This window comes from Pleurodeles waltl, chromosome 3_1 (assembly GCF_031143425.1).
Source record: "Pleurodeles waltl isolate 20211129_DDA chromosome 3_1, aPleWal1.hap1.20221129, whole genome shotgun sequence".
Lineage (NCBI taxonomy): Eukaryota > Metazoa > Chordata > Amphibia > Caudata > Salamandridae > Pleurodeles > Pleurodeles waltl.
The window spans coordinates 1,750,476,544-1,750,493,888 of record NC_090440.1 but is presented as its reverse complement, the minus strand read 5'-3'; the positions used below and the strand labels follow the sequence as shown (position 1 = coordinate 1,750,493,888).

Below are 17,345 nucleotides of genomic sequence, written 5' to 3'. Positions count from 1 at the left end.
TAGTAATTTTTAAAAAATAGAGTAAAGTTGAATAAATTATTTGAGACCAAAATGATAAATATCCAATTAGTTGAACTGGAAATATGCAGTTTTAAAGATTTAAGTGAAAATAATGTCTAAAAGCACAAAACTGTGGTTATGTGATAAGTTCAGGCCAACCGCAGTGGAGTGCAGTGAGGAAACAGTGACCAAGTTAAGCCCGCTTAACAAAGTACCTGTGCAGGATGTGTCACACAGCGGTTATTCCAGGGCTGCGGGGCTGCAGGGCTGTGATGCAAGGTCCTTCATCGAGGATGCTTTGAGGATGCGTCACGCAGTGCTGGTTCTGAGAAGTTGCAAGGCTACGATGCAGGATCTTTCATGGCAGAGTGTTTGCGCAGGGGTACCCTGAAGAGTTGCAGGGCTCTGGGTCATGAATGCATCACAAAGCGGCGGTTCCAATGCGGAGTAGAAAGGCAATGCAATGTACTGTGTGGGTTCTACTTGAATCACAGCTGAAATGGCAGAGCACCTTCCAGACCTTTTCCAAGGATCCAGAACTGGGATAGCAACACTTGTGGGGGGCATGAGACTCACAGCAGACAGAGTCCAGGTGCTGGTTTCAAGGTGGTTGGAGCCTTTTCTGTCCCTGAGGCTGTGATCAGAAGGCCTGCCAACTAGCCCTTGGAGTTACTCTGGGTTCAAGATGCAGGTCCAGTCCTTTTCTCTCAGACAGCAGTGCCGTACAGCAGCAGAGCAGCAGGGCAGCCGAATAGCTGTCCCTCTTGCAGCAGAGCAGCAAAGGAGTCCTTCTAAGACTTCCAGATGTCCGGAGGTGTACTGAAGATTTGAGTCTGAGGGTCCAGTACTTATACCTGGTGCCAGCTTTAAGATAGGGGAAAGTGCTGGAGGTTTCCAACGCCATAGGTGTTTGGAACTTCCGGCCTCCATGCCCTGGCCCCTACTTGTCTGAGGGCACAAACGACTAGGTCAAACCCTTTGTGAATGTGTTAAATCAGAGACGACACATTCTGCCAACACCTGTGCCCCACCTTTGTCCCACTGTCTGAGAGCATTACACAAAGACCAATTGCCAGCTTTACCTAGTTATGTATACAGGCTACAGGCACCAAATGATTAGGGCAGAAAATTCTAAATTTCTAAAAATGACAACTTCAGAACTGTGTCTTCAAATCCAACTTCACTGATAAAGAAGGTTAAAAATGACAATTGTTTAGTCATGAAACTCGATATTCCTACCTGCTTCCAATTGAGAGGTATTCACTTATTAAACGTAATATGGTAACCCAATGTTATCCTTTGGAAGAGGTAGCCCTTGCAGGAGTGAAATGTAAATTTAAGCGTTTGTCACTGCCAAGACATATAAAACTTAAAAGTACATGTCCAACCATTTGAATACACTGCACGCTGCCCTATAGGCTGTTGGGCATCCACTGGGGGTGGCTTATATGTAATAAAAAGGAATATTGGGGCCTGGCAAAAGGTTTACTTTGCTAGGTCGACATGACAGTGTAAAACTGCACACACTGGCTGCAATGGCAAGGCAAGGCTGAGATATGTTTAAGAGTGTCCTTAAGTGGGTAGCGCAATGAGCTCTGCAGATACATAAGTAGCTTAAATTTACAGGCCCTGCGTATATACAGTACCACTTTATTAGAGACTTATTGAATATTGCCAATTGGGTATAAGCCAATGTTACCATGTTTTTAGAGAGGAAGCACTGGCCAGAAGTGGCAAGTGTACACAGTCTTAAAAGCCAACAAAAACGGCTTCAGACAATAGGAGGTGAAGGAAAAAGGTTTGCGGATGACCCTACAGAAAAGGGGCCAAGTCAGACCGTAGCTCTAACCAAAAGCCTCCAGGAAGACTTCCTTGGAGGAACAGAAAACTGAAAGACTTAATTATTTAGTTAGCAAGCCCCAACAGAAGTGAAGAAGAGCCTCCAAAGCAACCTAAGCCTATAGCAATCACCTCAACTCAAACAATACAAGGTAAAATACACAAGAACAATTATCCCCCGAGCTGCATGAGCATTAGAGTTCTCAGCAAGGAGGTGAGGAAGCTAAAAGCTAGCAAGCAGAATAGCATATACTAAATCATAAAGTTCTCCTAATGTAGCAGCAACAGAGACTGTCTCAAGTGCTGGAGTTATCCAACCTGTGTGGCAGTGGACTGACTGGCCCATACAATTGAAAGAATGGGTTTTTCTCAGTGTGCTAGGCAGTAGGCTTACTGTGTAGGTGCACCAACCTTGAAGTGCTCCTGCAATGGCTGTCAATACAACTGTGAGCTCAGTAGGCTACACAGGTAAAACTATATAATGAGTCAGATAAAATAGCAAAAACTGTAGCAGGCACCAAGTTCATACAGAAGCACTTCAAAAAATAAAGGGGAGAAATACTACAGCCATGAAAAGCACAGAACAGGAAATTTCAACTGTTAATCTAAAATCCTAAATATGCTAGTATTCAATGGGTCCAGGAAATAGTCAGCACAACAGAACATCTGGAGAAACTTCCATCAAGAGAGGTATGGGGCATGAAGCCACATAAAAATTAGAGTTCAAGAGAAGTATCTAAGCAGGTCTGTTCCCAGCTAAGAGCAGGAGGAATATGAATCTCACCACACTTAAATCTTGTTTCTTCCAAGGGTGATCTCATAGGCAAAGACATTCCCTAGTTCAAAAACAGAATCACAAACTTTAAGTTGCTACCTGGAACTTCTTCCTTCTGGGTTTTCAGCGTCGACCTTGGTACAGCCTCACGCTCTGGAATTTCCCAAGAGTTACAGCTGCCAGTTCAGGATACTCCTGACATCCTTGATAAGCACTCCGCTAGGCTTTTCTTATCTCAAACAATGAGCTCTCTGTTAACTTATTCTCGGATGCTGACACTTGCAGCTTTAGGAAAACATTTGAAAGCACACTACACATTCAAGGTTAAAACACAGAAGAATTTATGAGCCTTCACTCTGGCCAAACTATTTAGACATGAATACACTTTCAAGTTAAATAAATCGTATACGTCTAATTTGTTAAACATATGGTTATAAAGAATAGTATTTCTAAAATACGGTAACATAAACATTCTTTCAAACAATGATAAAATATGGCATACACGAAACAGTGCATACATCTGTGCTCTTGACTTGTATATTTTACCGTGCACCACGTTAAAGAAAAATTTCTTTCCGTTTAGCAGAAAAACAACCACCCTTTATTTAATGATTTAAGAGGTGTAATGGCACAGCCAGGTTACACTCTCTCAGTGTGAACATTCTTTACTGCATCTACCTTATCAGGCAGTCGATGACGTTTATAACAGGGCAAACCCAATAAAATATAAAATAATAAAATTTAATGAACATAGTCAAATATGACAATTTCATAAGTAGTATTCAAAAACCTTGTGCAATACCAAGTTCTCTCCATATTCTCCACTCCATTTACAGTTATCAGTAGTGTACAGTTATCAGTAAAAAATTGAAACAAGATATAGAAAATGCGCTGGTTGGCATCCATGTGGCCACATTTTAAAGATGCACTAAGGTTAGTTCTCCTCTCTGGAGTACATTGTGTATTTTAGAATGCATGGACATGATTTCAAAGTCTGTCATACAAGTGAACATACAAAGAATTAACAACGGAGGAATGATTTAAATGGCATAAGTTTATGTTGCATATGAGATATACCATGTTATCAAAGCTACAGAGTTCAAGCACTGACAAAGACTCTCAGCTCACCCACACAGACTTTGTGGCAACTTAACCAGCTCACCTTTTTTATAGAATTGCTAATTAAGTAAGGGTTTTATTGTTCACCTACACGATATTTATCATCTTGCTTCTCCATTTTGTCCTGAGGAGGAGGCGGACGTGTGAAAATTGAGAGTGTGAAGCTGGATTTTAAAGAAAAAGCACAAGCAAAGATTGGCTCGCTTGACAATGCCCACCACACACCAGGAGGAGGAAATGTCAAGGTAAGTTGCTACAATGGCATCATAAACAAATCGATGATAGTTTTATTTGGTTAAATGAACCTATAAACATAAACTATGATAAACAAAACATATTTATCACTTGATAACATGATTCATAACAGCTAGAAAATGCAAATACAAGCAGTGAATCATTACATGATTTAATTATAAAATTCACACCACACTTACAAAAAACCTAATCATTGATATAGAACCTTAATTTTACCCACAAGCTTTAACAATTGACCAACTGCAAGACAGAGGAAAGGGCTTCAATTGTAAGTATAGAAAAGCAATTCTAGAGTTGCTAAATCTTTTTTAACGCAGTAGAGGAACAAGGCATCAAATTTGAGCCAGTCTGTGACAATCACAGAAACATAAAATGCGCCATATTTTAAGTGGATAAATTATCACAGATGTTGGACTTTTTCTTTTTTGCAGGATCACCCCCAATCTTTTTTCCTCCCGCCTCCTATTTTTTCTGACCTGTTTTTTGTTGGCTTTAGGACTCTGAGCACTGATTTTAAGATTGTGTGTTTGAACATGCCACTTTTAGAAAGTGAGCATTTTCTTGCTTAAACCATTCTGTGACTCTGCCTGTTTGTGGATTCCCTGTCTGGGTCAGTTTGACAGTTGGGGTGTTTGCACCTCTCCTCTGGACGGACAGTGACACAAAGGGAGCTGGGGTGTATCCTGATGGGCCATCTGGGCTAAGGGGAGGAGTGGTCACTTACACCTGAAAGGGCTGTGCCTGCCCTCACACAATGCAGTCTCCAACCCCCTGGTGTGTGTCTGGGGCCTAGCCTGGGCAAGGCAGGATCGCACAAACGAGATACTTTCCTTTGAGGTAGGCCGACTTTAAAGGCAGAAAGGGGTATAAGAGGAGCACCCAAAACCCCTGAAAATTAGATCACTTCTGGAATCAAGAGGAACCTCTGCCGAGGAGAAGACCTGAAGAGCTGAGGAGAAGTGCTGGCACTGCCTGTGACTGTGCTTTGTTGGGCTATCCTGCAGTTGCTGCTTCTGCCTGTCAACAGGGACAAAGACTGGACTTTGTGGTATATTGCTGCTTGAGAAGACTCTCCAAGGGCCTGGACTGAGCTTGCCCCCTGATCTGAAGTCTCAGGGCCATCAAAGACTTCCCCTACCAGCACCTGGACTCTCTGCTGAGACTCCTGCCCTGACAAGTGGTGCCTTAAAAGGAGAAGCTGGTGAAAATCCAACAAAATCCACTTCGGATGACTCCGGACCGACGCCGCTGCCGAATCCCATGACGCCGCCTGCACCCGACACCGTGGTCCTCGCTGGAGTGCATCGACCCTCGCAGACCTGACATCGCCACAGCCCCGTCAAAGTTCTTGACTCTGTGGAAGCCACCGCACCACGTCGTGACCGCCGAATATCGACTCTGCCCGAAGTGCACGGATTCAATGCTTCGCACCGATGCCGCCTCACCTCCACCGCTATGCAGCACGGACCCGACGCCTCAGCTCCTTCGCCCTGCAGCACCGGAAACGACCCAGTCTTGGATCCAGTGATGGCGCAATCCTAAATTCACGCACCAGCTTGTTTTCACATCTGGGGGTCTGCGTGACTCCGTACAGACGCCATTGGCGTCGGATTGTTGGGAACAACTCTGTCACAATGCCGTGTTATCACTTCATCGAAGCATTTTGTGTTTTTAAGCACTATTTTTTAGTTTAATTTAAAAAAAATCATAATGACTTGTGTATATCAGATTTTTGTAGTTTTGGTCTTGATTTGTTTAGATAAATATTGGCTATTTTTCTAAACCTGTGTTGAGTCATGTTGTGGTGTTTTTACTGTATTACTGTGTGTGTTGGTACAAATACTTTACACCTGGTCTCTGAAGTTAAGCCTACCTCCTCATGCCAAGCTACCAATGGGGTGAGTGGGGGTTAACTGAGTGTGATTCTCCTTTACCCTGACTAGAGTGAGGGTCCTTGCTTGGACAGGGTGTAACCTGACTGCCAACCAAAGACCCCATTTCTAACAGTTATTAATTTTCTTATTAAAGTGCTCCTGTATCACGCATGAGTGAGTTCATGTAGAGGCAGAATTTTCAGAAGCAGACTGATCTAACAGTCATGCTGCACAGCAAGACAACTTGCAGTGCTGCTTTGTGTGGTAGGTACATGGCGGAAATTCACCATATCTACTAAGATATGACACATTCCTGTTCTCTCACTCCACTGGAACACTGAGTGCCCCCTAGCACAAATGCAGGCACCCTTGTACCATGGTGCAAGAGTGCCTGCATTACAGGCAGGATTGTCGTTGTGCAGGATTGCTTTTGTGCAGGAAGAGATTCTTTCCTACACAAAAACAATTCCCTGAGGCCTTTTCCTCTTTCTATGTGTTATGCAGAATGCAGCACAGGATGACTCCCAGGTTTTTTAACCTTAGTACATTTGTAATTGCCTCAGAATCCATGGGTTGATGCATGGGAACGCATGTGCTTCTCCCATGGAATACATTCCCAACACAAAGTAACACAAGACAGCTTGCAACCGCATATTGTCCTTTTGGGACTTTGGGCCATTTGTACGAACACATTTTCCCATTGACACAGAATGGGAAAAACCCTTTGCTACATCTGGCCCTTTGTGTTGAATCTAGAAATAACCTTGATATAGCAATTACAATAGGAGTGGTTTAAAAGTTGCAGGCAGAGCAGAACACATATTTGTGATGCCAAAACATATATAACCATTTGAGTACATGCCTTCCATCTTGAAATCTGACTTAACTTTAAAACCTCTCCCCAGGCTAGGACAAAGGCCCATATTTATACTTTTTGACGCAAAACTGCGCCAACGCAGTTTTGCATCAAAAAAATTAGCGCCGGCTAACGCCATTCTGAAGCGCCATGCGGGCGCCGTATTTATTGAATGACGTTAGCCGGCGTTAGCCGCCGGCGCTGTCTGGTGTGCGTTAAAAAAAACGACGTACACCAGGCAGCGCCGGCGTAGGGGGAAAATGGCGTATGGGCGTCCACAAATGGTGCAAGTCAGGCTGAGGCAAAAAAATCGCCTCAACCCGATTTGCGCCATTTTTTTTCACTCCCAACCCCCATTGAAATGACTCCTGTTTTAGCAAAGACAGGAGTCATGCCCCTTTGCACAATGGCCATGCCCAGGGGACTTCTGTCCCCTGGGCATGGTCATTGGGCATAGTGGCATGTAGGGGGGCACAAATCAGGCCCCACTATGCCAATTTTTTTTTTTACAAAAAACACTTACCTGAACTTACCTTAATGTCCCTGGGGTGGGTCCCTCCATCCTTGGGTGTCCTCCTGGGGTGGGCAAGGGTGGCAGGGGGTGTCCCTGGGGGCAGGGGAGGGCACCTCTGGGCTCATTCTGAGCCCACAGGTCCCTTAACGCCTGCCCTGACCCAGGCGTTAAAATCCGGCGCTAATGCGGGTTTTTTAGACCCGCCCACTCCCGGGCGTGATTTTTGCCTGGGAGTATAAATCCCACGCACATGCCTCGGAGTCGATTTTTTAGACGGGAACGCCTACCTTGCATATAATTAACGCAAAGTAGGTGTCCACGCTAAAAAATGACGCTAACTCCATGGACTTTGGCGCTAGACGCGTCTAACGCCAAAGTATAAATATGGAGTTAGTTTTGCGTCGAAATTGCGTCAAAAAAACGACGCAATTTCGGCGCAAACGGAGTATAAATATGCCCCAAAGTGATTTCATGCCTTTCTGACGTCTCTCATGACAAGTGCATATTAACTTTGGTCTGCAGGCAACGGCTTTCTTAACTTTCTAGATTGCTGGGACTTCTCTAGTGTAGCCTGTAATTTATCCGCTTGCTAGGAGGTGTTTCTCAAGACTAATGTTTTTTAGGGTATTCTATAACGTATTTTTCCCATTGGCTTTTCCCTAATCCTGATTTTTACAGTAACTTTAAAGAAGTGCCTTTAATTGTCTTTTACAGACAATACGTCGTAAAACTGGGTTTATCTGGATTAAATCCAATAAATAAGAAAAGGAAAGCAAAGAAAATACAGTATCTCAACTAATCTACTGTCATGATACGGAGACATACTCGACGTTTGTGTTGAAAAAATGTAATAAAAAAGGCAAAAAAGGAAAATGCAGTTGTCCTTCTCCTATGCAATAATCCTTGCCAATGACAGATGCCAGGACATGGAGCTTCGGATAAAACAAAATGATTGTGTTTTTTCTTTCAATTTTTCCTTTCTCGTACAGATCGACAGCCAAAAGCTGCACTTCCGAGAGCAAGCCAAAGCCCGTGTGGACCATGGTGCAGAGATCATCAGTGAGTCCCCAGGCCAGTCCAGTGCTGCTGCCACCCCACGCCGAATCAGCAATGGCTCCTCCACCGGTAGCATCAATCTGCTGGAGTCACCCCAGCTAGCCACTCTTGCTGAAGACGTCACGGCCGCCCTGGCGAAGCAGGGCTTATGAATGTAGTCCTTCAGTCACCCATGGCCCTATGATCATACATAACGCATGAGCTCTAGGCAGGTGTTGGGCTCAGAGCAAACTATTACATTCATTCCTTTTGAAATCCGAGAGAACTCACAATATTCCCCGAGAGACTAGTACCGGTACAATAAGAATATTATTAATAAAAGAAAATCCACGCTCAAAGAAACCCAGAATCCTAACTCAGCACCAATTTTTCATCCCCCACAGGAGGACGCTGGCTTTATACATGGGCACACTTGTATCATATCTGCCAGTCACTGCTGCTCTGCCCTGTCTTGCATGCAGTACTATGATAATAATGCATTTCTACCTGTCATGCCCCTTGGGGGGTGCTACACCACCATGTAGCAAAGAGACTTTTCTTGTTCCCCCCTAAACTGCTGCCCAGTGCACAGTTTCCAGCTCACAGGTGAAACGGTGTAACCATTATTACTGATGTTTGAGTCAGACCGAAGCTAACGGAATGCGGATCACAAGACAAAAGGGCATGCAAGTAACTAGTGTTCTCGTTAAAAAAACAAAAGGAGAGGATTTTTTTAAAATATATACCCTTAAGTTATTTGAAAATGCAGAGGGACTGTAAGGGGGTATTTGTTTCAGCGTTCATGGGTTCCAATAAAGTATTTGTACTGTAACGGATGGGAGGAAGAAACGGGCACAGAGGCTTTTTTTAACAGTGTTTATGACGTGGTACAAAAGAGCATCTTTTGTAAGTGAACGTTCCTACTGCACTGGGTGGGCGGCTGGATGGCAATGGTATGGGGTGGGTGGTAAAAAAAAGAAAGAAATGATGGTACTTTTTTGTCACAGTACCTGATTCCTTTTGACGAGTATTGACCTGCTGACAAGTACTAGTAGTCTCACTTGAAAAAAGAGAAGTTTGCCGGCCGGGACTCCGAGCTTGACAGTACCTGTTTCTTTAAAGCACTGCGAGCCGTGAGCATGTTGTAAGGCCGCTCATTTCCTGGTTATGTTACCACTCTCCACACCGCTCGTTCCCTATTTGATACAGTATTATAGATATGTATGTATATATTTCTCTGTGGCCATTTGTGGTAACTCCTTCATGGATTTGAATATTACTCTTTACTCACAGTATCCGAGGCTCTTGCCACTCTTTGGTATAGGAATTTTAGGCACGTAAAAGTAGGTGTTAGCAGGGTGTCCTCACGTCTTTGTCAGTTAAAAACACAAATGAAGCAAAGGGAAAAAGGTAAACAGATGTTTAGCATACCCTTGCTTTCTGTAACAACTTGAAACTGCTAGCTCGTGTTAATGTCTCATAGCAGGCCCACTGACATACAAGGGACTCCAAGACAATCTTTAATTTAAACTTTTCTAGAGTGATTAGAAAGATGATCCTGGAAATTTGTTTGAGAAACATGATATGGTATGTTTTATATGTTTATTTGTGGTCTACCTTATTTTTCCAGTTTTCATTTGCTAAAGTTGAATTTGTTGTAATCCCACTGTTAGCATTTTTCTTTTATGTTGGGATCTCCCTACGCGAGCTATCCCTCCTAACCTTGCGATAAGGGCAATGCAGTAAAAACAGCAAGCAATGTAGAAAGTAAGGAAAACATACTGGTGAACACACCTATGCCCATACCCCGATGATACACAGCATCGAAATCTAGAAACGTTTACGTTGGATGCTGCAAGAATTTCCGAAGTTACTAAGCAGCTTTTTAGCAAAGGAAAAAATGTGTAGGGTGCCGTGGTTGGTATCCAAAACAAATACGCATTTTCTGAATCAACTGTCTTCCTCTATAGAATGTGCAAAGACATCTCACTTCTTGAGCCCTGCATTAAGAAATGTGATATTCGTCTTCTGATGTGATCCCATCCCCACAATTTGGAGAATTCAGCCAAAATTGGTCTTACTGTTCTACGTCTAAAACAAATCTTTGACATTTTGTTTTCATCACCTGTACAAGCAGACTGGAAATCGTATGTGGCCTGTATTTGTAATCTGTAGTCTGGTACGCATTTTCTGCAGTCTTAATCATGCATTAAAATACTAGTGTGTTCCCACAAAGATACATGTAACAGAACATATTGAACAAAAGGAACATTTTAAAACAGTGGTTACAAACGTAAAGGCCCATCTGTTGCTCCCAGCTAAGTGCTGTGGTTTGGTTTATGTACTCTTTGAAGTTATGTAGGCTGCTCACTTCTGGGCAGAACTACTGGACAGGCTATCGTTTTTTTCCTGAGAGGGCTTGGAAACTTTTGTCACAATTAAAATAATTTTCTTGGCGTTTCACAAGCTGTGCTGTAATGTGCATACCCTAAAACTTGTACATGGAAAGTGATACTGAGTGAAGGAAGACTCTTCATGTGATTAACGGAATTTTGGCCCTTCCTGCAGTCATCAGCTGCCCTTACTTTTGCTTCAAAGTATTTCCCTCTGTTCCAGTCCGTAGATAGCGGCTTTCCAACAAATGGGATGGAGATAAAAAATGATTTTGTTGTGAAGGAGCAGCAACCTTCACTATCGTGACATTGGCCAAGCGGGTGGTGACCCCTTAAATAAGGCATTGTCAATTTTTTTATATAGGACATTAAAAAATGTAATTGGCTTAGTTGGATGGTTCTTTTTATAAGAGAAACTAACTGATTAACTTAAGTGCATTATTTTAAATGAGGTTCTGCACAATTCGTGACAGAATATTCAACTTTATATAAATCACTATTATATTACAATGATTGCACAGTAAGATAATGTTGTTGCTAACTATACATGAGCTGTCTAACACGTGACTGGCTTCAAAAGTATAGCAGAAAAGAATACATACAGGACTAAAATAAGGACATAATTAAGCAACAGATCAAACCTCTAGAAGAGGCAAGCTAAATTTTACATTTAAGAACATGTGAATTTAATAAATCTGAGTTTCCCATCTTTGAAACATCTAAATGGTGCCAGATAAAAGGATAACTGTGCCTCTGAAAAAAATGTTTTTTCAAATGACCTATATTTTGGAACAGTCAGTGGCACTCTGCCTTCCCTGTGCCCCATACTGTTCAGGATACATTTGACATAAGATATAAATTCTGAGAGATTACACCAAACGTCGGAGTACTTTTTTATTTTCAACCATCCTTCGTTTTGGGCCTGACACATTGTTATTTGAACCAGAAAGTTTTGTAAGAAGAAATGGTTCTGAACAATTTGCACTGAAGGTGCATCCTTATGGGAACGGAACTCATGTTATTGTTCTATTAATGTTGCCTCATAAAAAACGTAGAATATCTCACCAGAAAGCTGAGTGGTGTGGTACCTAATTGACAACACCAGGGGAAGGACGTGAACGACAGGTAAAAAAGGACTGCGAAGTTTGCTGTGAATTAAAAGTACTGTCAGAAAGTCCTGTTTTTAGGATCGAGCCTGCAAGCGCTCTAGCCTTCTGTAATCTCTCTGTGGGCTCTTAACCACGCCCACCACACGTCCATCAGTTTCTTTGGTCCGTGGGCTTGCCTTTTAAAAATCGCTTGATTTTATTTGTGAAAGGCATGCAACGCCTTTTCTGGTGTTTAGCCCTCCTCGAGCGCACCGGGCAACTACTGAAAACATATGAGGCTCCATGTTTTCAGCATGGTTTCAGGACTACTTTTTATGTTTATTTCCTACGCAGCGCGATCTTGTACATTTGCCGATATGTTTGACTGCAAGTGAATTTCTGTTTCATTTTGTGTGCTCCTTCACGCTAATGGCGTAGCACTTTAAATCGGCTTGCTTATGTAAAACTGTATTACTTTTCATTTTCATGTTATGTGGCAAAAAAGTCTGGTTAGGACTTTACAACGCTAATAGCTCTAAGTCGAGCAAATACGAGACCCATTGCATTGCAAATGCTTGTTATTTTTACTCTTGAGAGTGCATTTGGGAACAATGCGCTCACTATCCAGCGAGTAGTGTAGGTGAGATAGCTATAAACAAAAACCTTTCATGAATCACTGCTTCGTACCAGACTCTGAACTAGTGGCAGTCACTTGACATCTCCGCTGCTTCACCCCCTCCATGGGCAATTTTAAATGTTTTTCTCCTGTTGTCACCTCCCTGCCTTCACACAGCTGAAACAAGTCACCATTTTATTGATGGGTGCTGGAAGCCCTGCTCCTTTTTGAAGCCAAGCATAATGGCTAGCTTCAAAGTGTTTATTCATTGTACAGTAAAGTTGATTACGTGCGTCTAGTTGGCAAGCAATATTTTCCTCTGCCAAAAATATTTTGCATTTGGTAATCCGACCTTGTTACCAAGAGAAAATGAAATGGAATTCTACTTTCTTCAGCATTCATTGTAGAAAACCTGGAATAAATCAATGCAGAAAATGGAGCAAACCCATAATGCCACAATTTGTAGGAAGAAGTATCTGCTATTAATGCAGATTTTTGTTAGATTCCTTTAGCTTCACGTGGGCAAGAGCAGTTGAGGATGTGGCTTTTGTTTTGTCCCAAATGCTTTAATCGCAGAGCCATTTGCATAAAAGTAAGCTACAAAGAATTTTGATAAAAATGCACCAATGTAAAACATGGAATTTTGGGCCTACTCGAATATTGGGCTGTGGACTTGCAAAAGAAGAAATTAATGCACCATCTAAAATGGATATCAGTTATTGATTTAGAAGTAACTAAGGAAGGCTGTCCATGTCAAGGCAAGCAGCAAAAGGAATTACTTTTCCCTCAGAGAAGCATCTGCTAAGTTTTTCAGCAAGCTCTTGTTTTGAGCAAGGTCTTGGCCTTGGGAGATTTTGGAGGGAGACAATGAGGCACTGTTTCCAATTCCCTGATTAGTGTGACTGAACAGACCGTCTCTACGGTTCTCCACACCTCTCCCATCTGCACTCCCCACCAGCCATCTTTTTTTACTGGGTCTTGCTTGTGGCTACAAGTTTGATTTGCTTTAAAAAAACACAGAAAATCAACACTAGGAATCCTTGATAATTGTATGAACAATAGCAAACCACTCTTTGCTACGAGGTAAGCAGAGTCTTTCTTCATCTAACTCAAGTTATTGCAGTATAGTTGGAATTTAACCACATATTTTGCCATAAAAGTCGGCAAACGTTAAAGTTAGTGTTAAACTATAATTTGAAGACCAAAATCCAGCTAAACATAATTTTAGATCATTTGACAAAAGTAGTGATTCAATAAATAGTCCTGCTCTATACAGCTGAAATGTGATAGTGGTGTGTAAAATATCCATTTTGAATATTTACTGTTTCTGGAAATTAAGACCTATTAAGATACTATAATTATGCCTGGAAGTACTTTTAATGATTCCAGAGTAATCTGAGTAATTTCAGTAATTCTAAAATACTCTTTCATGAGGAATTACAGATAGTCTATTCTAGATGAGGAGGCATTTTGTTGTAAGAAAAAATTGCTCAATGCAAATTCTCGCATACTCTTGCAGAAATTTAGACAACTTCTGCATGAATATGCTACACAGAAATACGTTTGTTACGCCCACCCCTAATTTCAATATGTATTGGGCTTCTGTTTTAGATACTTTTACAGCACACATGTGCTGCATAAACAAATCACCTTGTAGCTCACTAATTGTAACACAATTTTTAGAAACGGATAGATGGGAAGGAACACATATGGGCATCTCATAAAGGATAACATTGGTGTGGTAAACGTGGATCATCCATTCGTGGCAGATTTCCATTAGTTTTCTGTACCAAATTAAGCAACAGAAAGGCAAACATACTTATCGGACCTACTCTACTACTACCCAAAGGGGGGAGAGAGACGGGCCAATATATTCTACTGTGCGTAGCTGGGTGATACCAAATCTCTCAGGCCGGGTTTTTGGATTATTATTTAAAGAAACAGTAGATAGTCATAGCCGCTTTGATACAAGTTGTTTTTTTGTTAACAGGCAGGAACATTATCCTAACAACTGAGCCTATGTTTTTTAGAGAGGCAGTCATGTAACAAGTACTTTTCTCACTTTGAAAGAGTAAAATAAACAAACAGTAGAAAACAAAGACAATTCAACTTTAGCAAAGAAAAAACTCATAAAAATTGTCCGTGCTGAGCTACTGAAAGAAGTACGGTGTGCAGTTAGGAACCTGTGTGCTATCTGATAATGCTAGTGCCTAGTACACTGAAAGGCAGTTCTGGAATGGCTGGTGATAGTTAGTTCATGTTTTACAATCCGATTTGCCAATTGTATCTGTTGCTGTATAGTGATTGTTTTGCAAAATAAAAAAAATAGCTTGTCATCAACTTCTTCTGCTGCTTTCCCTCTTTTTGTGTTTTCTTTTCTCTGCGACCTGCACACTATTGCCTTGCTTCGAGGCCCAGACAGGCCTTAGAATCCACCGGAAATGTACCTGGTGGGCTTGAGCCCATGTTGGCCGGTTTTTAGGGCCGTGAACGCTCCTGGTGCCTCAGTCACTTTCTCCAACTCCCTGAGGTTAATTGCAGCAGGCGGAGGGAGGCTTCAAAAGAGAAAGGGAGGGAGGAAGTGGGGAGGTAGAGCGTAAACGATCAGATAGGGAGAAGAGGTGAGAGAGAGAGAACAGATGGATGAAAAAAAGATTGTGTGAGGATATGAAGGGAGCGGTGCTAGTCTGAGCATTTTTGCCAACCCTGCTTTTGGTTATCCAGTCGGGCCCTTGTCTCGGGCTACTTTTCGAGGCAGTGGTAATGGAGAATCAAGTTTGTTACTATTTGTCTACAGCTCAAAGAGAACGGACTACGAGAAGGCTTCAACTCAGATGAATGAGGACCACCTTCAGTAATATCAGGTAAGAGTTGTTTGAAAGAAAGGCCAGATTCGAAACCTAAATGGGCCCTGGCAAAAAATGCCAAAGCCTGCTCCATCCTGCAAGAGGCCTTGACTTGAATGAGGCCATGACTCATATGCGGTCAGGGGGCATTGCCGTGCACTGGCAGCCCATCCTGCTCTGCAAACAGCCCCTTAGCCTGCAGCTCACTGGGGAAATTGTAGAGTGCTAGATTGGCCATTCCCACCCTGCTCCAGAACGTGGATTACTTGCTGGTACTACCAGAACCATTTGTGGCTTTTTCAGTCAGCAAGTCCTGCTTTCCATGCTCTCTAATCAATTAGGGACACATAGGGGGTTATTACAACTTTGGAGGAGGTGTTAATCCGTCCCAAAAGTGACGGTAAAGTGACGGATATACCACCAGCCGTATTACGAGTTCCATAGGATATAATGGACTCGTAATATATCCGTCACTTTACCGTCACTTTTGGGACGGATTAACACCTCCTCCAAAGTTGTAATAACCCCCATAGTCTGCGTGGACTTGGACCAGTTACGTTTTGTCTCATAGGCCTCAACAGGTTCTAAGGTTCCATTGTGCTCTAGCTGCTCCAGTCTTTCTGCTTCAAATCAAGGAAATGATCTTTCATTGCTCTTGTTAATGGTACATTTGGGTAGAGCAGATGGGCTTAAATGCCTTTTTACTACTATTCTCATCGTATTTACAATGAATTTTAATAAAGTAAGGGGTCTATTTATGAGAATATGACGCAGTGCAGCGCAGCAGGTCATCTTGCTGCACTGCACTGCGTCACAAGGAAAGGACAGGAATGCGCCATATTTAAGACAATACGAGCCATTCCTGCCGTTGCATGCAGGTTTGTTTTTGTGCAGGAAGGGACATCTTCCTGCATAAAAACAATCCTGAGAGGCATATTCCTTTTTCTATATGTGCTATGGAATTCAGCACACACAGAGAGAGGAAGTAACAAGGAGAAATAAACATTTTTCTCCTTATTACGCCTCACCTGATAAGACATATCTTTTGGCACATTCCCAGGTCTACCAGTTCCGTTAAATACGGGAATGCATCAAAAACCTTGGAAGTTTTGTGGGAACAACCACACAACACCCATGGAACGCCTTCCCAGGGCAGAATAGGGCAACACAGCTATTTGCACTGCGTTGCCTTACTCCAGACATATGGAGCCACTCAGGACCACACAAAGTGCCTTGTGTCATAAATCACATGTAAGGTTTGCGTTGTGCATATACCACGTGTGGTGCTTACGTGTTGTAAATCAACCCGTAAATATGCACCTAAGTGTGTATATGTACACTGTAATCAAGGCCTTCAGCTGACTGCCCTTATAACACCAGCGATTTATGATGGGCACAGCTTGCTTAGTCTGTCTGAATTCCTACAGGAGTGGCCAGAGCATGTTTATGCTGGTAACCTGCAGAACCCTGACACATTTCTCAGAGTAAAGCAGTTTGCATACACATAATGCATAGAATAGAAAGTTGTGCTTATCTCACTCTTCAAGCAACACCTTGTTGCAGTGGACCCTGCATTTTCCAGAACGCATTATAATAATACATTCCCACCACCCTACTCAACCCCACTGTTAGCATACCAGCACACCAATCATTCTATCATTTTCAATGTCCTGTCCCTCCCCCCTTCCCTGTACCCACCAGTCCCTCAACAACCCTACTTCCTTGCTGTATCCTGAATCTTATTGTATCCCAAGTCCCAATCTGGCACAAACTGCTGGGCCACGTCCACCCTGAACCAAAACACAGCCAATCCAAGACTAGTTTCGCCCATATTGGAGCTCATAAGCCAGGTAGAGTTTTGTTCCAGTGGCACAGTGTGCATGGGACTCAATCTTTGCATACCCATCCCACTTAGGGTCTTGGGTATCATCCCAACCCATCTTTTTTTACACACCATGCTATCTCAGTTTGGACCCAGCCAAATGCATATCACCCTGCTCAGATTGGAACAGTTCAGTACAAACTGCTGGATCAGGTACTCGCACCTCAGCCAGTTATGGCTTGGTTGAAGTGGCACAGTGTGCACGGGACCCGTGTCTGGGTATACCCTTCCCCCTTGAGGCTAAACTCTGATG

At 42.6% G+C, this 17,345-nt stretch overlaps 1 protein-coding gene across 27 annotated transcripts in view; it reads left to right on the top strand.

Annotated features, from left to right (window-relative positions):
* Positions 1-14,704, top strand: part of MAP2 (microtubule associated protein 2) — an 805,405-nt gene extending 790,701 nt beyond the window's left edge. For 18 of the 27 annotated variants that reach the window (XM_069225688.1, XM_069225680.1, XM_069225684.1 and 15 more), the window contains 2 exons: positions 3,863-3,978; positions 8,222-14,704. In XM_069225688.1, the coding sequence (XP_069081789.1) occupies positions 3,863-3,978; positions 8,222-8,440 (335 nt within the window). In that variant the 3' untranslated portion in view covers positions 8,441-14,704. The remainder of the gene's footprint in view (positions 1-3,862; positions 3,979-8,221) is intronic. The other 9 variants (XM_069225690.1, XM_069225694.1, XM_069225693.1 and 6 more) reach the window with 3 other exon arrangements.
* The last annotated feature ends 2,641 nt before the right edge of the window (positions 14,705-17,345 follow it).